The sequence below is a fragment of the Motacilla alba genome, chromosome 1, assembly GCF_015832195.1.
Source record: "Motacilla alba alba isolate MOTALB_02 chromosome 1, Motacilla_alba_V1.0_pri, whole genome shotgun sequence".
Lineage (NCBI taxonomy): Eukaryota > Metazoa > Chordata > Aves > Passeriformes > Motacillidae > Motacilla > Motacilla alba.
The window spans coordinates 12,364,486-12,387,070 of record NC_052016.1 but is presented as its reverse complement, the minus strand read 5'-3'; the positions used below and the strand labels follow the sequence as shown (position 1 = coordinate 12,387,070).

The window sequence follows — 22,585 nt, the reverse complement described above, 5'->3', positions numbered from 1 at the left end:
GAGCACATCTAAAGCCAGGCTTATGCTTAACCGCCCACCTCTCAGGAGAGCATTTCACACTGGTCCAGCCAGGAAGACAAATTAATCTTCAACTCTGTATTTCACAAACTACTGTTGTAACATTATACACCCAGAAACAGGCATCTACTAACTCATCAATTGACTCATCTTGGCTTTTAAGAAGTAAAAGAACAAAGTGTGGTCTTAGGAAGAAAGAAAACATCTCTACCAACTTGCTTCCACAGGCTTCTTACCTATCCAGGCAATCACTTACAAATTTTCACAACCACTTGTTTACATATTTAGACAGATACTACTCTAATTTTATAGATTTAAAGGGAGGGAAAAAAAAGACATGGAAATACTAAATAAAAAGACACTGTCAAATAAATTCTAGAAACCAAAGCCTCTCAGACATGTAATCTACTGCCCTTCTGTTGCTATTTCTGCTAGACATTCCTTTTTCTCTTATGTATTAGTGCATCCAACAGAGATGGATTAATCTTTACCGAAGGTTTAGAGGAAGGTTAGACGGATTTCTTCTCCTCAGCTGTCTTGCTGCTTTTTCTACTGTCTTGCCAGCATGCCTAACCTGATTAGCATCACTCTTATTCTCTAACTAATCAAGATTAAATTTAAGTTACAGAATGGCATCTTTTGTATCTTCTCAATAAACCTTTCTTTGTGCCATTTTCTATTGCCTTTTGTTCCTCTGCTGCTGCCTCTGTTTTGACCATTCTGTATCACTTGGACAGGTGGTGTCTGAACTAGAAGCAGGTTTGTGGTCCAAGCTTTTAATCATTACACTTTGGAAAGAGAGGTTAGAGATTCTTATGAGCAAGACATGTCCAAATTCTGCACTGCTGCTCACACAAGAGAGATTACACGAGGGATTACAGCCCACAAAAAAAAAAAAAAAAAAAAGAAAAGCAATTTAATTGAGCATATTAAAGTACACAGCTTTCAAGGTCTTTTGCAACTGCCTCTAAAAACAGAACAAGACAATTACAAACAATCGCATCTTCAAAAGGCCCTCACAGCATCTCTGTATGGTGTGAGAAGTCTGCTTCCTCCACCCTTGTCCTTCAGAACAATCCCTCAGAACTTGCAAATTAAAAGCCCATCCCCTTCTTCCTCTGCTAATCCACCCCACCCATGTTATGCACGCAGCAGATTGTGAATGTGTTGTGACAGATTAAAAAAAAAAAAAGCTACAGGAAACATACAGGGAATAAAGCACAAACACACAAGTGTGGATGAGACTGACCACACGCAGAGTTCTTCAAACTGAAAGTAATTGCTGTGATACTTTAGGTTCCTTTTATGAGCAGAAGGCAGAGCCTGTTGATGTTTGGGAAGGGGGAAATTAATGCACACTCCCTTAAGAAAACGGGGACAGCTGACTAAAGCTGAACCTCAGTTCAGCACCACCATAGCACATGTGGATGTTGACATGTGGATATATTTCTCCCAGGGCTTTGAATCAAATCTCTTCCAATGCAGCAGCTCCAGCATTTATTTTTCATGCAGCCCACATGTGACCAGCCAGATGAGTCCTCCAGCATTTTGCCATCTTCTCTCTCTTAGGGACAGATGACTCCCTGAGCAGCCAAAGCCACCCTGCTACCACATAAGGCTGGCATTGCTTGCTTTTAACTGGTCCTCTCAGATTAACTCAGGAACCATTTAATGTGATGACTCGTAATGGTAACAGAATAAGCAATGCCCAACCTCAAAGATGTCTTTTAGGTTCACTTTCTTTATTTCTTCATTTCAGCAATATGGGGTGTAATGCCAGCTCCTGACCCCTGCTTCTCCTTTCTCTCTGAACACAGCTAACATCTCTCTCTTGAAAATACACCTCATGTGGTTCTGATGTCATGACTTCTTTCCAATTTTACTTTGTGCCAACAGTTACACGTGCAGTGTTGACCTTCCAGAAAGATATTTCAATGGAGAAACATTGAAACAAGGATTTCATCACCTAGTACTTTAAAGTCCATTTGTGCAAGAGCCTCCCCGAAGAATGTAAATGAGTGGAAATCCACAAGTCTAATAATAACATCAAATATGTATGTGCAAGACCTCAACGAAGTTTCAGCACGTTACAGGAATTCTCACACCATATCCACAAACCAGCAGTAGTAATGAAATTTTTATTATAAAGCGGCACAGAGCCATAGGTTGCTTAGTGTTGGTTTCTTCTTTGTCCCAGTTTCCGAGTGGTAATTAAAAAGATGACTGCAAAAAAATTCAGACTTTTAAATTTAAAAAAAAAAAAAAAAAAAGTGTATATATATATATACACACACACACACACCAGTTACCCTGCTTGCCATACAGACCCTTATGATTACTGCAGCTGGCCTCCTGCATAATCTAGATTATGAAATTTCACCAAGGGAGACCTGCATCAAGCCTTTAACACGTGATTGAAAAACAACAAACTATGGAAAAACAACCACATTTGTAAATAAGACCTTTCCATGTAAACTACTACTAAATTAACTACTTATTAGGCTTAACTATTCAAGTCTCATCTCTCCATCAATCTACATCTATGTGGGACAGATCATAAACGTCTCAGATTCAAATAACCTCTTGAAGCCACAGGTCTACTATAACATGAAGCACTTACATCTGATTTCCCTTCCAGTTAGATTCCTTGAGGCAGAGTCATTCCTCAAACTTTAATGCTGTCATTTCTAAACTAAATGCCACTGAGCTACCTCACTTTAGTCTGCGAGGGAGTTTTTCCAGACATCAAATTGTTCTGGAGATCCTTTCAGAGCCCTTTTCAGTTTGCCAGCATCTTTTTCATGATAAATCACGGACAGCAAAAGTGGACTCAGTACTGCAGTAACCCAAGCATCCACAGAATACATGTGGTTTGTTGTTTATACACCCAACAATCATATTTTCTTCTCTGAGCCACCACTTTGGCAGCTCATGTTTAACTGGCTGCCAACCATGGCAACTTAGTTTGTTTCCAATGTCATCTACATGGTGATTTCCATACTTTTTACTCAGATCATCTGCAAACTTCATATGCTACAGTTTCATACTCTTTTAAATTATCTGTGAAGATATTAAATTGATTCAAAAATATATCCTTTTCATTTTCTTCAAACAGATCAAATACAAAATTATTTATTAAGTCTGTTTTTTTTATAATCCTCTGTATGTTGAGCTTTAGCCTGCTGTTACTGCACTTGCAAATATTTTAAGTGGGGCAGCAATGCAAAGTTTTAAGCATCTAAAGATGATATTTTAGCAGTTTGTCAAGTGAAGCTGTAATCTCATAAACAAAACTGAGCTTGACAATTCCCATCTTTCAGTGATGCTACAATCAATCCCATGTTTATTAACTTCTCAGGCCGCCTGGGAGACTTAGTAAATAAATTTTTTTATCCTTCCCCTTTAATCCAACTAAATAAAATAGACTTTAAAGAGAAACACCTTCCTCTAGGCACTATCATCACACTTGTGAAGCCATTTGTGTGCTGTGCAGCCAGGATAACTATCAGAACCTAACCTAAAAAGTCAATTTTTTAAGAGTCAAGCTTTCAGCACATACCGTCAGTAATATGAGCAAGGGTACAGAAACCATTTGTTAAATTACCTGAAAGGAAAATATTCCTGTAAAGCTCAGTGGCAACAAGACATGAGGAAATCAACTGGATGCAAAAAATTGGCTTGTGCATCAAGTGACACCTAAAAAATGTTAGTATTTAACAGAAAATAAAATCACTAGCATTTTAGATGAAAAATACCCCAATGAATTAAATGAATTTAAACCTCTTTCCTCTGTTTCTCTTCCCTCAAAAACCACAATGTTGCTCTTTTCTGAAAAGCTTTGGAATGAAAAATTTCCAGTGAACTTCTCAGCAAGATTCCCAGGCTAACACACTTCTTGAGAAACCAAAGAGCAGCAGCAGTGACAAAATCTGCTTCTAGTCTCTGGCAAGGCTGTTGGGGCTTGTCTTAAAGAGAGAGGGAGAATTTTGCACAGAAATTTAAATGTGAAGTTTCTGAGTGCTGCTTCTGTGCCTAAGCTCAGGCCACACACATAGAAGAGATGAACTGAAGACATTAGGACAAATGGTAATTATAAAAACAAGTTATTGAGTTTGAAATTAGAGGGTCAAAGGAAAGCAAAGCTGTTACTTCATTTAAAAAAAATACAGAAGTAAAATGGAGGAAAAGGAAAAGAAAGCAGAGAAAGATAAGGAAGGAGAAAAAGGAGCCAGGAGGAGAAAGCAGGAACTTAGGCAGAAGAAGTGTTACAATTGCTGATTAATGTAAGTGTTGAAATAGCACAAAATGTATTATATTCAATTAAACTATCCTCATTTCGAAACTGGTTTGATTACAGAGAGCAATAAGCAATTTAGATTGTTTTAACTGAAATAATTTTTCCTCTCAGACCTGTTTCTGCTGCTGATTTACATACTGTTCTTTGCTTGTGCAGCAAAGCTGGGTCAGCTTCACGTTCTGCAATAGCAGTGCTGTGTTGCGTGGTTTATGTCAGCTACACAAAATGTGTTAGTATTAAATGAAAACTGAAACAAGCAACTAAAACTAATAGAAAATAAATACATCAGAAAAATGGCAGATAGGCCACACTTTACAATGAAAATTTATAAGAAAAACTTCAAGAACCAAACCATGACGTTACACTGAACATGCACCTTTAAGTTTAAAGGCTAGAACTAAGGAAAATAAATATGATGACCCTTGCTAAATGACTTAATCTGTTTTACATGCGAGAGAACTGAACAGCCCTACAAAGGCTGGGAAAAAGAAATAAAAATGTTTCTGAGCAGAGCTTACTCCACTGTTGGGCAGTGCGATTATACCAGATTACATCAAGGTTTTCCTTCTGGCATCTGTCAGGCATAGTAACCAACATTGCTCTGGAATCTGCTCCCTATTTGCCAGTCTGATTGGTTAGACAGTTTCCAGCATTCTTATGACATAGATATGTTACTGGTCACAAACACAAACTCTTGGTATAACATCAGAAACAGATTTACAAACCATTTATTGAAGTTAAATTTATTGAATTAATGGGGAATAGAACTGTTTGCAAAGGGCACGTTTGCGGTGTGGGGGGATCGACAGTGGTACTTAAAAATGGCATAAAAATAGGAGATATTAAAAAAAAAAAAAGTAATCCAGGGTAGCTTTAAAACAGCAGCAACTGGTGTTCTGATAAATGGAGCATATCAGAATTTCAAAAATATTCATTAAGGATAAGCACCCCAGAAAAAAACAAGCAAGAGAGACTGGTGTCACCAGTAAAGTGCAGCAAGCTCTTCTAGTTAGGCTGGAGAAGAAAACCCAAGAAAATACTCTCCAGAATTCCCATCTTTGCTCACAAAATATACACCAGGAAGCATCCTACAGACACCAAAGTTCCCTCTTTTGTTTTGAAGATGTGCATTTTCCATTCCTACCAAAATAGGTTCTGTGGCCAAATTTGCAGCCTGTAACTGATGATTAAAATAAAAGTATGTTATCACTACAATTCTTCCTGCCTCTTCTGTTCTTGTGCTCACACGAAATAACTTCTTCCTACATTTTTTCCCAACACATCACTGTCTGTAGGTGAAGTGCAGATCCCCAAGGTGTTTACACACTTAGGTCTCAAGACCTCCTTAAGCAGAAGGAAAAATATTTTTTTAACTTAAGAAGCAGTGGAACATTCAGAAAAACAACATTCTATTTCAAAATAAGGCAAGTCATGAAATCACAATAACAGCACTACTGGAGAATGTATCTTGTGTCTGGAAACTGACATGAGAAAGTGAGATGAGTAAGGAAGGCAACATTTCCGACCTCAAGTCTTCAAAAGTTACAAAGCCAGTTAGAACAGATAAAAATTATATCAGAAATGAAAATTAATATACCAGAAGAATTGAGCAACCCAGCGCTGTGCTACCGTCTGCAAGTATAATAGCATATACTAACTGAACTGTATAAAATCCAAAAGCCCCTCAGAAATTAAAAGCAGTAGCTAGGTTTCCACCCTTTTAAGAAGTTACAATAATTAGAAATACAATCCCCACAGCAACATGTTTCAGAATCTTAAGTTTTTTCCACCTGGGAGCCTTTTGTTCACTAGAAGAGAAGTCCAAGGAGTTTTGATCTTTGCAAAACTCTTCCTTAAAACCACAGACGTGTAGCTGTTTTGGAAATATTTTTGCATTAGCTCTGGCCCTTATGCCAATAACTGGAAAAGGAGAGAACGCTGTTAACATTTAAAATAGTGGAAAAAATGTTGCTTTGTTTCTTCCAAGGAGCGCTTCTATTATAATTAAGGCTCTAGTAACATTTCCTTCAGGAAATGTCTCTCACACACATGGCCAGCTGCTGGCCCTGCTCCTCCTGGTCTCAGTCCCACGAGGCATCCAAGTATGTGTTCTGATCAAGCAGGCAGTCCCACGAGAGCGCACGGAACTATTTACCTGCTTAATTATAGGCAACCACTTTGGTACCCTGCTGTATCAGGGCCTTTCATACTATTTTGAATTATCCTGCAATGGAAGCCGTAAGAGAAAAATCTACGAAGCAAAAAGGAAGAAAGAAACCCCAAATTAACAAATGTACAAAAAATTTTCATAATGCACCTTACTTAGGCAAATCTAATTTGAATTCTTCTGCATGGTTGGAGTATTGCCCTTGCTGGTTCCACAAACCACCATCCCTCATGTAGACTCATAAACAAGCTGTATTTTAACAACAAGACAAAGAATCCTGCTCTAGTTTTTGAAAGTAAAAGGTTCTTTATTAGAAAGCAGAGACTGATTTTTCCAGCAGACAACGGATTTCTTCAAAGATGCCAATGGCATCTGAATCAAACCCAGCCAGGAGGTAGCAATTTCAGAAGAACTAGGTTTGAAATTTATTACTCCCTTTTCCATCAATTTCCAGCAGTCCCTCAAATGCATAGTTTTTACAACTACAAAAATACATGTTCTTTGTAAACAGGAACAATGACTGGCAGTCCCAAAGGAAGAAAATGACTCTCTAATCTCTCCTCAGGCAGAATAAACAAAGTTCTTCGTCTCTGAAAGCTCTCAGTAAGATACTAATGGATGAATAGAACAACAACCACAGCAAAAAAAAAAAAAAAAAAAAAATCCCAGCAAACAAATCAGCCCCCCAAAATCCCTCTAAACCAGATAAAAGGTTGCTCTTCCCTGTTTGGTGTCTCTGGTATACTTCAGCAAGGCAGACAAAATATCCTGACAAACCAAATTTGCACTGGTAGTTCTGTGACCAGCCAACAGTGCTTGGAGAGAAAAAGAGGAATCTGAAATGAACCTGCTAAACACTACACAGAATATCTAATAAAATGCACCCATAGTCCAAAGGACATTTTGACAGTACCTCAGTAAAAAGTGTCACACCCCCCTGAAAGGTCACATTTATTCACAAAAGAACAATTACTCGGCCACAGAAACCACATATTTCTGAAAGAATCCACAGTGTAGGCTTACAGTGTAGTGTAAAAGCTGTGTCTGCTTCCAGATGAACTAAAGACACATGTATTTGTTAAAAAAAATAAAAATTAAAAATGTAGGACTCCTATTAGAATAGTGAAAATGCAATTGGGTTTTGTCACCCTGGGGATTTAGACTGCTCCAGGACAAACACTGTGGCAACCAATAACCAATTGTGTATGATTGAAAATATCAAACAGTCCAGTACAGCATAATGACTACCTTTGATGGAAGTCAATGATAAAGACCTGGGATGAAGAGCACTGAAGCCATTTAAAGCAGCCCCAAGAACACACTTAAGCAGCAGGCAAGCACTGGGTGGGAGATGCTTTCCATTTGGCTACATTTTATGTAAAAACCAAGTGAACTCCTAAGGCATGTGCTGTGCTTTTTGCTGCCACAAAACTTGCAACTAACCTGTGCAGCCTAATTTTTCCACAAGCAAGCCTCCAGCAAGTCTCATGTTCATCAGAACTACAAATTGCTCTAAGGGCAAGTTATTCACATGAGCTTTTTGTCAAATGAGGTTCTCAGAATTCTGAGTCCAAGACACTGATTAACAAACTACGTAACTTCCCCCCAGTCCCCTTCCTCCCATTTTAAACCAGGGTCACAGTAGGTTTGGGTTTTGGTTCTTGTGGTTTTTAGAGGTAAATCTGAACAGGGTCTGGAGCAAGAGGGGAGCTCTGCCCGTGGGGGAAGGAAAGCTGGAAGCTTCCATCCACCCACCACTGCCAAATTTGTAGGAGCAGACAGAGAATGACTTTTGGACGGACAGAGGATCATTTCTGCATGCTTTTATAACTTAGGAAACCATCACATTCTGCAGAGGCATCAAGCATGATGCATGTCTCCAGAGGTCGGTGCAGGCACACACAGGGTGTATGTTATAAACTGCTCCCCCTCTACTCAGGTCTTCTACTTTTTGAAACCCATCAGTAAGTAAAATACCTCCATAAAAAGTTTATATATATATATATATATATATATATATATATCTTTCTATCTACCTATATATACACACATATATATCTATCAAACTTGGTCTGGTTCTAGCATATATCCCACCAATAACCTGAAGGGGATTCCATGCCGGTGCATACATTTCTCCTAGCCCTTCACAAAAGCTGCATTCCCCAACTCGCCCACGCACTCCACACCTTCGCAACAAACACGCAGGGCAGCCCTGGTCCCCTCTCCCCGCACTCCGGCTTTGTTCACCGATCCATTCTGCCGCACGGCCGAGCTGGCTAAACAAACACGAGGAGCGAACCTGCGGCACTCATCCCAGCCCGGCGCTGGGTAATGTATGCAATTACGCTAATCTGCGAACAAGGCTGCCACTGGAAACCAAATACGAGAACGTCAGCATTCCTGACGAACGTGCCACGCTGCAGCCCGGCACAACAAGGAAAAGCTCCTTAACATACCAAATGGGACTTGTGATGGCCAGGGCTCTCGCTTGCCTGCGCTCCGGGAAGGAGTCACGGCCTCCGCCCTGCAGCGAACCTCGTGAGGAGCTCAACATGCGAGGCCGAGGGGCCCGAGCCTTTGCCTATCTGCGCGGACTAGCCCAGCTTCCGAATTAAAAAAAAGGCTCTCGGCTGCAGGAAATGAAACTGTGATTGGGATAGAGATTAGACTGCAGCCTCAAGTTAAAAGTGGAGTAGGTCTGCCATGAGTGCTACCTACAGATCGGCCATGTAGTGCACTGAGGCGGCATCACTCTCCTCCTCACCGAGGTGACCGCTAGGCTTTTTTGGTTATCCCAAACCACAGCTGTAGGGAGCTGGCAAGGCGTCATCCGATTAAACCTGTCCTATTGCCTCTCCAGGTCCTCAGCCAGATCCAAACCTTCGCCTTCTCCCATATCTTAACCACCCCCACCAGACAAAACAGCCAGGCTATTCCAGCAATTGTAAAGATGGCCTTGATTCAGCAGCCTTGCTCCCAATCTCTTTTTTCCATGAAATAAAATACCCCAACATTTTCTGCTCAAAAAAGACCAGTGGATTCTTGGTGGTGTACTAGCATGTCACATGCTTACAGTGAAACAAACCCCGCAAAGTTAAAAATCCTCATGGTGCATTTACAAGACTGTTGAAGATGGTCAGTGCAAAAGACCAATAGGCTCTTCTATTTTCCATGATTGCTGACAATACGCAACACAAGATCCTACAGCTTTTCACTTAAAGAACTACTGCGATAGCCACTGTCTATCTGATTAAACAGCATTTACTCTCTGTCAGTTTAAACACAAACCTATGCCCTATATCAAGAATGACTCAGATTAAAACCAACATGTTAAAAGCAAAAATAAATACTACACCTGAGGAAGAAAGGCCTAAGCAGTTAACACCTTTTCACCACAGAAATATGCTCGTTAACTTGGGCTGACAATAAGGCTGCCTGGGAAACTAAAGGAAACTTATCTGTGCTTCTTTCCAAGTTGCAGGCAATCAGCCACCAGAATAAAAAAAAAAAAAAAAAGAAAAAAAAAAAAAAAAAAAAAAAAAGAAAAAAAAAAAAAAAGAAAAAAAGGAAGAGGAACAAATACACAAGAAGTTTCCAAACCTTTTCATCTTGTAAAGTCTCCCTGCACTAAAAAAATTATTAATAACGAAGTTTCCATAAACCACAAATTTTGCATTGAGACTTAAACACATCAGTAATATTTATGTTGCATTAACGCCTGATTTACACCAGTCCAAAAGAAAACTACCAGCGTTAAAACTGAGAAGGAAAAACAAACAAACAAAGCCCTCAAAGCCCTCAGCGCCCTGCTCTCCTTTCAGTCCCCGAGGAAGGGGCTGCGACCCGGGCCACAGGACCCTGACCGCGGCGGCGGAGGAGCCGCGGGGTGCGCTACTCCCAGCAGGTTCTACCGGGGCTCCGCCGAGCCTGGCGGGGCCGGGGGTGCTCGATACATCTCCCGGGAGCCCCCGAGTCCCCCCTCCCCAGCGCCCAGCAGCAGCCGTGCCCGCACGGCAGCGCTGCCCCAGGACAGCCCGCCCTTCCCGACCGCGGCAGCAGCTGTCAGCCGCGCACCCAGCCCGCTCCGCAGCTCCCCCGGACTCGCCGCCGCCCCGCCGCCGTCCCAGGAGCCGCCCCGGGACGCGCGGGCTCCCCGCGGGGAACGCTCGCTTCCTCCCGCTGCCCCGCCACCCAGCAGTGTCGCAACGCGGCCCGGGGCCCCGCTCGGCCCCGCGCCCCCCGTGTCCGCCGGTGTCCCCCGGCCGCGCAGGTGGCACCGCGCCGCCCCCGTGCCCCGCGTACCTGTTCGCCGCCCCCTCGCCGGGTGGGCTCCTGGAAAAGAAACGAGAGAAAGTGCTGTGCCAGGAGGGGCCGGCCCGCCGCCGGCTGCCCCCGCCGGACATCCCTGGGACCGGACCGGACCGGACGGGACGGGAGACGCCGCCAGCAGCCGCCCGGCACCCAGTCCCCGCGGCGGCGGCAGGCGGGTGGCGGCGAGCGCGTCCCTCCGCCCCGGGGAGGAGCCGCCGCTCCGCGCCCCCGCCCTGCTGCCGGCGGGGCGGGCCGGGAGAGCCGCGCTCGGAGACGGGGGGTGGCTGTGGCAGCGGCTGGAGGAGATGGGGGAGCCCCATCCGCGCCCCGGCAGGCCGGACGGCCGGGCCCCTGCCCTGCCGAGCGCCCAGGGCCGCGGAGGGAAGCGAGGGCCGCGGAGGGGGAGGGCCCGCCGCGCCGCTGCTGTGTTTGGTTTGGGTTTGTTGCCTTTTTTATTTTTTTTTAAGTTAATGGGTCATAATTAGCGTGAACAAAGAGAAAAGATCAGAGGTAAAAAAGGAAAAAAAAAAAAAGCCAAAACAAAACAACAAACCTCTGAAGAAAAAGGTTAGGCAGCCTTGAGAATCTGCAGTCCTGACTGAGTGCAAACGCCAGCGCCAGCCTAGTGCTTTGTAAGGCACGCCAGCTTGGAGATCCTGCACTCGTTTGTCCGTGCAAAGTCAGGAACTGGCTTTGCACTGTCCCGGGCACAGCGCGGCTGCCACAGCATCTGTGCCTGCTGCCCAGCGCTGTAAACACTGGCATCGAACGGAGGCACACGGCAGCAGCGGCTGCGGCTTCAGCTCTCCCCTCTTTCTGTCACTTGAGGATACAGTCAGACCACACTTGCTGACGAAAAGTGGCTTGGAAGAAAGGGACTGTCGTGTCTTTTAAAAAGTTTACTTCCTAGAAAGGAATTTGGTTTAGTTTTTTGTTTGGTTTTGGGCTTTTTAATACCAAACCCTTCATTTTGCTCCTTCTAAGAGTTGTGGCTACCCTTGACTTAACATCAAACTACACCTACAGATGACCTTGTCATTGCAACAGCACAGTGACAAATACTATCCTCATTTTGTAGATCAAGGTGATGCACAAAACCTTAATGATTTACTGAGTGTAAGTTATTGGTAAAGTAGACCAACCTTGACACAAGGATTTTAAATTCAGAACTACACTTTCTTATCTTTGTGAAAATCTCTGCTGTTCTTTGTGACTGCCTCCACCTTACACCTATCAGCTCCTTTTTGCTCTGAGCCATCTCACAGAACTGTGGAAGGGTTGAGGTTGGAAGGGATCTAAGAAAGTCACCTGGTCCAATCCCCTACTTAACCAGGACCACCTGGAGCAGATTACCCAGGACTGTGGCCTGATGGCTTTTGAATATCTCCAACTCCAAGGTCTCTGGGTAACCTGTGTCAGTGATGTCCTCTCTTCTGTAAGGTTTTTTCCATTTGTTCACCTGGATCCATACGCAAACCTCTTTCTTAACCACTCTGTCATTGTGACAGGCAGACATGAAGCTGGTACTCTAGGCCCATCCGCAGAGCAGCGGCAATAAAACAGCCTGAAAAAAACTTACTGTCTGCTTTTCTGTCCTCTTTTTCCTTCCTCGGCTATGAACAAATCTTTAAGAAATGTGCAAACAGCTCTGCTTTGTATAGTCCAAGTCTCATATAGCTTTGATGTGGAATTTAAAAACACAGACACAGCTGGATATTGGACGTTCACTTAATTTTTTAACCAGTCAGAATTGGGACTAGCTGGTTGGATCACAGGTTACAAAAAGTAGCTTTCTCACAGAATAGAAACCAGTCATAAACCTTATTCAGGGGACCAGCACTTAGTACACAAGGTTCTGCTCAGTTTTCAGTGTCCAGACAAGGAGCAGACAGTTCTCTCAGTGATACAGATGCCCCAAGCTTTGCACAAAGCCATGGAATGTTTCATTCCAGAACAGTATAGAGGAAAACAAGAAGCCACATTTTTAGAGTACCTACACATAGTTGCCAATTCTCACAGAAATGGCACTGGGGGTTAAAACTGCAAAATGTAACAGCAGCTCCCAATGAAACATTATAGAGGAGACACTCCTTCTGACATTCAAAATAGAAGTAATTAGACTCCAAAACTAAATTAGAAAAGTGGCAATTTATTAGGACTGCACAAACAGGCTGCAGGGAGGCTTAGGCTCTCCGTGACTGTTTATTACTTTTAATTCTTCTTTGCCACACACATCTCACAGCTTCCCTACCTATTGCTTAAGGAAGATCTAATCCCTGAATAGCAAGGTAGCAAACCTGAATATAATAATTAGCATTTATAAAGCATCCGGTGTCTTCAAAGGATTTAAGCATTAATTAATCCTCATAATCACCTCAGGATGTAGTTAAGCATAATATGGTGAGTGGTTTGCACACACAGAGGCAGTCAGAACAACTTGCTGCATCCAAAGGCTGTCCACATGTGCCCAGAGGGGCACCACAGGGCAGCACGAAGCATTACCAGGGCTCTGCTTGTCCAAGAACAAAGAGCCAAGCTAATCAGAAATGCTAATCCCAAACAGCAACATTTTGTGCTCAAATCTGTTCCTCCTTTCTTCACTGCATCTAAAAGCAGAAAATACAGGAACCTACAAAATGACAGCTCTATTGCAGACAAATAATGAAAATGTTAAAAACGAATCAACATAGTAAAACTGTATCAATATAAAAGATGGACATGGCGCACCTTAGAGAATCCCTTTTCTGTTTCTTTTTTTTTTTTTTTTGTACGCTGGAGTAATTGAGTATCACATGACCTACAAGTAAATAGTTCTGACACATTTGAAATAATAGAAAGGGAACTTTAGCCACCTAGACTTCCAGCAAAGGGGGGAAAGGGAAGCTTTTACCCAAAGCTGCAGTATCTGCCATGTGGCAGGTCGCCTCGCATATTAGCACAGCTGCCAGCTTTAACAGCAGCACCAACACGTGCAAGCCAAAACAGATGGGGCAAACAGGTTCCTTTCCGCCTCAGATTAAAGTGCTCACATGTGGCCCACATTAGGTAATAAGGCAGCACCAAACGCAGGCAGAAACCATTAAAACACAGTTGCAGAGGGATAGAATTGTACAGAAGAGGAAAATGTCAAGCAGGGGCTCTCAATGCATTTTTTTCATAATTCATCCTGCCCAGAGTGTCACTTGAAATGTCAAGTAAAAGAGGGGAGGGTGCTGTGCCTATTCCACATCCACTTAATTTTTCTACTGCAATTCTGATTATAATGGTTGCGCAGAAGGGAAACCTCCCCCTTCTCCTTGCTGATTTAGAGTGAGCAGATGGTGAAATTTTAATTGTGCTTTTTGTATTTCCTCCTTTTTACGGGTTCTTAAAATCTTGAGTCAAATCTTTTGTTTTGTTTGGATACCAAAAAGGAAAGCAAATTTCCATCATGCTGGTTTAGAAGGAGCCCTCCTTTCAAACCCTTCTTTTAAAACTTCCTGGATACATTAAAGTAATAACTAGGGGAGAAATGTAATCTTAAAACCTCCAAATGAAACATTTTGCCTGCAAGCACATTTCACACAACCAGTAAACGAAAACAACATTCTCAAACTGGTTCCATTGTTGGACCACAACAACAATAAGTGCTCTTGTGTTCTGAGATGCAACTCTGCTATGCATAAGCAAAGTTCAGTTTTCCATTTCATACGTGTTAATGCATTTATCTATCAAAGTATTTTATTGACCTGTGCTACTTTTTCTTGTTAATAAGCACTCCCATTTTCCAGGCTCTTACAGAACATGTCTGCAGGTAGATGTGGCATAAATAGCAACAGTATTTTAAAAATGAACAGGCCCTTACCTATCTTTTTCCTTTCCAGTTTATAATCCATTACGGCAAGATTTTTAATAGGTGCCACGAGACCATGACTTAATAAATACATATAAAGGAGTCATGGTGTATAATATTTCTTGCCATTTTTCACAATGTTGTCCAGATATTGAAACAAACCTAGATGACTTTTAAATCTCTAATCCATACTTTAAAATGAAGGTGACCAACAAAATGGAAGAGTTGTGTCTTGGCTACATTATTACACAGATGAAGGATGTTAGCAAGGATTTCTAGGATTATTTTCTATCTAGCCATGACCTCCTGCTATAAAGTATGTGCTGTGCAGCTTCCAGCAATCCTCATCCTTTACTGTAAACACACAGTTCCTCCATTTGATTTACTGAAAATGGTTTAAAAGACAGCCATGTGGTCAGCTGCTCTTGTTCAAATGCCTTCATGTCTGAAGAAGACAGCTGGAAATGACTCATGGGGTTAAACAGCAGCTTCTGAGACCCATAACTGTGTTTTTTATTATTTTGGGTAAGATTTACCCAAAAATCGTGGGCCAAAAATACTTATGGCCAAAGTTCAGTCTAGGAATTAAAATCTTTAAATCATCTTTTTGGAAAGCTTCTTCTCTTTGTTTTCCACTCTATTTGTTTTTCACTTGTAAATTTGTGACATCTACACATGCCCAGTGGCAAAAGTGCTAAAAGGAGAAACTAACTGTTAAGTACAAAATAAGAAACCACCAACTCACCTACAGAATCTTTTTTAAAGCAGACTTTCACTGCACCTGGGCATGGAACAAAAAGCACTCAGAAGCCTCATACTGTGGTGGGATGTATGTACCTAATTCCAAAAGATTTGACAACTTTCAGCTGATTAGCACAGCTTGTCTGGGAGGCTCCCAAGATGTTTTTGACAGCACCTCATATCAATTATACTTGTGTGAATCAGAAATAAAGATTAAGCTCACTTGTCCTCTTACCAAATTAATGACTGCAAACCACCCTACCCTAACTAGAGCTCAGGAAAGTCTGCACTTCATATAATGAGGTCTCTGTGAAACCATCCTGCTCTGAGTCTGCTCACCTGCTAAGGCAATCTGTCTATTCACCATCAGCCTTCCACAAAAAACTGTGATTAAAAAAAAGTGCTTCAGTAAGCTGTAAGTCTAACATATATTGCAGATAGTGTAAAAAGCAGCACAAATGATTCAGTATTCATAAGAATGCAAGAGCTTTCAAAAGAGGTATCTTACATGCAAATAAAAGAAATCCAGGAAATACATTACCAGCTACTTACACATTGTAATTAATTTAACACTTTTCCACCAAGAATGTCTTTTGAATATCAGATGTGTGGTTAAAAATTAATATACACCTTTCTAATACACCTTTTCTACACCTTTTCACCTACAAATATAAAATCAAATTACTATTTTAATGGCCTTACCGTATTTCCATACATGTACATAAAAGTACATTTTTAAACTTGCAGCTTACTAGCCAGTTTTAAATTGTTGTACAAGCCTATGTACAGTAAATTTAAGCCTCTGGACAGCAGACTTGCCTTTCTTAACTATCTTTCAAAGATTTCCTAAAACAAGTCCCTGGACCCCAAGGCTTCCTAGAACCACTGACTGCAGACACACCAATTTTGCCCCTTGTCTTTCCTGCTGGATTTCACAACACAGAATATTTTTAAACCCAATGTTCTTGGACTATTAATATCGTAATATTAAATAATATGAAATATTATTTAAAATGTTTGAAAACTAGAACGTATATATATAAAGTAACCTCTTACCATATTCATACTGAGCATGTGTGTAAGCATATTCTGAAAGGAATAATCATCTTTAGTGTCTGGAGTGCAAAATATGTGTATAAAAATGACTCTAAGTACAAGGAGAATTCTTATGGATCGAGCCAAACAGGATCATAAAAGCTTTTGGCTGCTAATGTTGCAGAATCCCATCTGGTTTCATGGAACAACTTATTTTCCTCTCCATTTAAGCTCACAGTAAGAAATTAAAAAAAAAAAAAAAGAGAGAGAGAGAGAAAACAAAGAAGAGATCTTTTCTTATATATGCAAATTATATCCATAAGTTATTCCAAACAGGGAGAAAATACTTCAATCTTATTACAGAACAAACAGAAAAACAGAGTCTAATTCTTGGCACACAAGTTCCACATAACAGTAAACAGTCTGTGTAACACACAGAAAAAGGGTAAGAAAGAAATCTCAAAAGCCAAATTTGTAAGAATTCAAGTTACCAATGATCAGACTTTGCCTGGTTAGCTGGGTAAGTAACAGCATAACTGACCCCCCCCCCCCACTCTCATTTGTTTTCTGAGTTTTATTAATTTATTTTTTCTTTTTAAGCCAAACACAATGAAACTTTTAACAGAGGAAAGATTTCTTTTAATACCCCAGAACAAAAATTCTGAGTAATCCATGTTTCCTCACTCAAGCATTCATTATCAGTAAAGTCAAGGCAGAAAAGCTTTTTCAGCAAAGTGAACGCCATCACAAGGAAATGTCTGCTTACTGGGGACATGAGCCTGCAACAGTCTTTTTATCTGATGTTGTTGTTTAGAAATATTTTCTGTATTTAATGCACAGCTCTAGTCCAACAAAATATGACTAAGACTAAAAGGGTTGCTCTACAATGGGAGATGGTATTTAGAGAGTGCACTTAGTGTAGTTCATGAACAGTAGAGGTTCTCTGTATTTTCCAATTTTCAGGGCGTGCTGAACTGCTGCTGAAAATAAAGGCTCGCATTATCTCTGGGGTAAATCAATTCTCTGGATAAAGCTGTCAATTTTTCTTTACATTAGGAACTGATTGATGTATTCCTATTTAGTTTGATGCCAGTATCAGATCACCTCAATTCACCTCACAACTCAGGTATTGCTACAGCCTTTAAGAAATCACACAGATGGTTTGTATTCTGCATAAATTAAGGACTTACTTAAATGCGTTACTTGACATGATGACAGAACACACACCTGAAGGAAAGCATGAGACTTGTCACCCACAAAAAGAGGGGGTTTTAATGCTTTTTAAAAATCATTGCATGACAGAGTAGACAGAGAAATAAGTAGTACTTTAACATTTATGGAATGGGTGAAAAGGAAATTTGGTACTTAAAAGTATTCCTACAACCTGAATGACTTGATTTTGCCTTTATGTCTTAATTTCCAGGAACTGTAAAGTTACTACAACATAGCTTTATTATATTATATGTATCTATAATAATAGTGGTGAATCAGCACTAAAGTGGCTGTTCTACAATTGTTTTCTAACATAATAGTGATTGATCTTATGTTATAATGGTACCAATGAAAGAAATAGTAAGACTCAAAACTTAACTGCAAAATACAGCAATACTTTCTAACCACTAGATTGGATTAGTTTATAAATCAGTTTAGCCTGCTTTGAAATTGCTGCCAAAATTTTTTTACAGCATTAACTTGCTCTTGATTTAAAGCTCAGTGGAGGACTTAGAAAACAATTACACACAGGTTCTAGGCATCTCAAAACAGAGTAACACTTTGCTGTTGAAAACTACCTAAGGATGTAAAAAACTGCCTTGAAAAACGGGGCTAAAAACAAATATTACAAGAGAAAACCAGCAACTTTCCCAGCAGAAACATTCCACCCTTGAAAAGAAACCCTTCACCAGTCCTTACTCCTCTAAAGCAAGAATTAAAGACAAGCCAACATCATCACCTCACAGACAGAAATGTTAAATTGGGTCCAAGATGCTTTCATGTAATCCACTGATGATGTAATACAGGATGAACAAAATCCTTGGAATATTGTTATCACTGAAAACAACACCCACTTTCTGGTTCATTGATTCCATTTGTTACTCATTACACCAGTAAGTAGACACTTTTTTCCTTTTCACTTTATGCCAATAAATGTTGGTGGATAAGCTTAAAGAGAGATTTATTTGCAGAGTAATAGTTTAAGCAAAAAAAAAAATAAAAATTGGCAAGTTCTTTTTACTAGTAACACCTTGAAACCTGTGTGATCATAAATACAAACGATGCCAAGAACAGCAGTGATGCCTGACAGACAACTCTTTTAATGTTGACATAAAGATTTTAATATTTATTATTATTATTATTTACTCATGACTGCTTGTTTTTTCCCAATGACATTATGCCATTTCCTTCAAGTTGCAAGTGTTACCCCTTAATCCCTGTCCAATGGTTATATCCTGTATTTGTGGAATAAATTTTCCCAGTTCCAAGTAAAGCACACTACCAACTTGTATTTTTCCTAAATATTTCATTGGCATTATTCCTGGGGAACCTTGGCTTGTGGAGACCTCTTGCCAAGTTCTGCTGTTCTTTCACATGGTTCCAACCCCATGGTTTGAAAACTTTGGGATTGTTTCCCTCTTAGGTTTGTACAGGCATGCCTCCACTTGTGCATTAATTCAGGTCAGGAGGGTATTTTAAAGATAATCCTCCCTAACAGTGCTTTTGTTTACAAGGCAGAGTTGGCCGGGAGGTCACAAACTGATTTCTTTCTGGATGAAACTACATCTCAAAGCCAACAGTGCACAGCGTGCTTCAAGGACTGAGAAGCCCTTGGAAAGGCTCAGGCTGAGAGAAACTGAGGCCACACAGATTAGGACATCAGTCTCTCAGCACCAGCTCTCTTTGCTCTGTAGAAGCAGTTTAATGGGGCTGCTCTCATTAGTCTGTATTGCCAAGCATCCACTTCAATCATTTATCATGGTCACCTCACTGAGCCTCATGAGGCTTAGGTTTCTTTAATATTCTCTAGCATGACTCCAGCCCAAAGAAATTTCCTCCACACATCCCAATTTTCTTGATTTTTAAACTCTTTCCTTACTGTCTTTTCTTCCCTTTATTGAGAACTATTAGGCAACTCTTCAGCAACTTAAATTTGGTTCAGCAACTATTTTGCTAGGCCTTCAATCTACTTACTGATCTTCAAAGACAACGTTGTTTGCCAAAAGATGGCCTAGCATGAAGTTGCTAAATTTACACTTCCTTTACTACACAAGTTACTCTGTTCTTCAAAGGTGCTCCCTGAATCCCAGAGAAATAACAAACGCCCCCTTTCGAGCTGGTGCCTGATTAATATGATTGTAATACAATTAAGTTCATCTCCTGGGAAACAGTTTGGAGAACACAAGATCATTTAATGGTAGACAGACATAAGGAGCCTAGCTTTCATGTCAAGGATTTATTTTGAAAAACAGTAGTGGGAGGGGGTTTCATGCTGTCATTCGAAGAGTGGGAAAAGCAAACACGGCTGATTTGCATGGTGAGATCCTGACATGCACTGAAGGAGAACAGTACATTATCACATACATGCTGTACTTGTGAGAGCAAGAATTTCATATGGCCAGGAAAATGCAACCAATTAAGTGGTAAATCCAACTGGCTGAACAGTGGCAAATTAATTGCAAAGTGCTGGTTCACACAAACACAGATGCTTCCCTGATGTAACTTACTGTGACAGGAGCTACAGAGGCTTGAACTAAAGGATGGTTACAAAATATTATTAAAAACACTTGGCATTTGTTACAAGAGAGCATTTAAATCTCTGAACTCTGATTAGCTATTACACACAATATTAGTTTTGCATAGTAACAGCGCATTTTTAGATTTAAGCAGTGAAAAATAATAAAAAAGGATCAAGGCATATAAAATTAACTTTTGAAAGCAAACTTTCCTGACCCTTCTGAAAGAGGAGAGTTGGAGACTTTCTTGGTAGTACCCTTTTTTACTTTTTTAGTGTTGTCTTCTGGGACCTTCTCTCATTATCTATTTTGTTACTCAAAAAAACCCACCCAAAACCAAAACAGGGAAGGGAACTGCAAAGTTTCACTAGGAGAATACTCAGCTAAATTGAAAAGAAACAGACCAAGAAGTTGAGGATTAAGATTTGTAAGGATTTCTGTAAAAAGCAAATGAGGCAGGCCAGAAAGAACAAAATAAATGGATGGCAGAAATTAATCATAAAAAGAGTGATTTTCCAACCGAGTAAAACTTTAAAAACAAGTAAAACTTAAAACAAACAAACAAACAACTCCCCCCAGCCCCACCCCTTTTGAGATTAAATGCCATTTCTTGGCTTAATAAATGTTTGCTTTTAAGGACAAGCATTTTGAATCAGCGTTACTTTTACTTCTTATTACCAACAAAATGATATTTCCTACTTAAAGCCCCTAAGAGATAAGCTGCTTTCCAAAACAGTTGCACAGCTGTTTTACAGAAGCTCTGAAGTGCAACGTTACCATTCCACATATTACCACATCAGAATGCCTGTCTGCAGACAACTAAGCTGAGCTGTTATGTCTGGTCTTTTACAGCAGCTTATCTTTCATATTAGTAAATAAAACACCCCAAGGAAATTACAGTTAGAGGGCGGAGATTAAAAGGAGGCTCCATTACATTTACATCCTCACACTTAAGAGTTGCACTTGCTTCATGTGAAATTGCCCAGGAGTGTTGAGGCCATGCAGTCTCTCAGCACAGCTGCAAAGTGGTGGTTGAACACAAGGTTCCCATGGACTGGTGTTCTCAGTACTAGAGAGGCACAGCTAGGAAAATCAGGATTTACACATTTACCTGATAGCCCCCTCCTCAGTAAAGAGACCTAGAAGGCAACACTTTTTATGTGAAAACAACTGCACCATATTTCAGCTGAAAATGCTAGTCTTAAGCCTGACCAGGCATATCTAAAGGAAATTAATAAATATGTAGGTGGGCAGCATGCATAGAAGCAACAGCACAAAACACTTAGTGGGGTGTAAAGACCAAATTCCCTGAGCCTCTTTTGGTCATTCTACTGCCTTCCAGTTGCCACTTAATGCACATATCTACAGTAACATGGATCAAAAAAAGGAATATTCCCTTGTCTGCTTTGTTCGTCAGGCACAAAGAACTTGTCAATGCAAACTGTCTTGGAACACCCAGATAGAACTCATTCATTACTTTAACATCCTAAAGGTAATGGGAGAATGGCATGGAAGTCTGACAGCCACAAAAACCAACTCCAAAGCAGCCTTTTTGCACAGATACATGAGGATTTTGTGCAATATATGATCCTTGTACCAAATTCAACATTTTTAGAGCAACTCAGGGTGCCAGCACCTGTAGATGTTGGTGACTTAGGCCTGTACACCAAGGTGGAAAGGAGAGGTGAACATACAGAGATGCCCTCAGGAGGTTTTATGTTCACAGAATGATCATAAATGTTCTAAAAGTAAGACATAACTAATGGTTGAAGCAGTAATAAGGACAAGGGGGGGAGGAATAAAAATCCAGCATTTTTCTAATAGAACTGTCCCTATTTCCATTCCTTCCAACAGGTCTTCATTCAGACCAGTAGTCCCACAGGGGAGGAACAGAAAGAGATGTTGCAAAACAAAATCAAACACCAAAAAATCAAGAAAGGGAACAATAATGAAAGTACAAAACTAATTGCTGCTTTCAAAAAGCACTTCCTAACCAAATTAGAGAGGAAAAAAGAATTAGAGTATTTCCCTTGGATTTGCAGATGGAAGAACAAAGCAGTAGGTTCAAACAGCTTCCCATGACAGTAAAGGCAATCCACAGGATAAACACAGCACTTTATGTAATTTAAAATAAACAAACAAAAATAATCAGAAAACCATCAAGATCCATACCATTCAAGGAAGTCAGAAATGCAGACGGATTCTATGTAAGAACTTAAATTTTCTTTGGTAGAAAAGAAACTGTTAACTTAAAATGAAATGTTTCATTTAAATTTGACATATAGGTGATCCACAATAATTACAAAATACTTACACACAGCAGAACAGTTTTACAAGTATTACTTTCAAGAGAATAGTTTTAGATTAGATATTAAGAAGAAATTCTTTACTGAGAGCGGTGAGGCACTGGCAGTCATTACCCAAGGAATTTGCGGTGTTTCCACCCCTGGAATTGT

The 22,585-nt window shown here is 40.6% G+C and overlaps 1 protein-coding gene across 1 annotated transcript in view; it reads right to left on the bottom strand.

Moving 5' to 3' along the window:
• CRYBG3 (crystallin beta-gamma domain containing 3) overlaps positions 1-11,175 on the bottom strand; it is an 81,864-nt gene extending 70,689 nt beyond the window's left edge. Inside the window, exon 1 of the mRNA XM_038146758.1 lies at positions 10,785-11,175. Coding sequence (XP_038002686.1) covers positions 10,785-11,113 — 329 coding nt within the window. The 5' untranslated portion in view covers positions 11,114-11,175. The remainder of the gene's footprint in view (positions 1-10,784) is intronic.
• Positions 11,176-22,585: the final 11,410 nt, after the last annotated feature.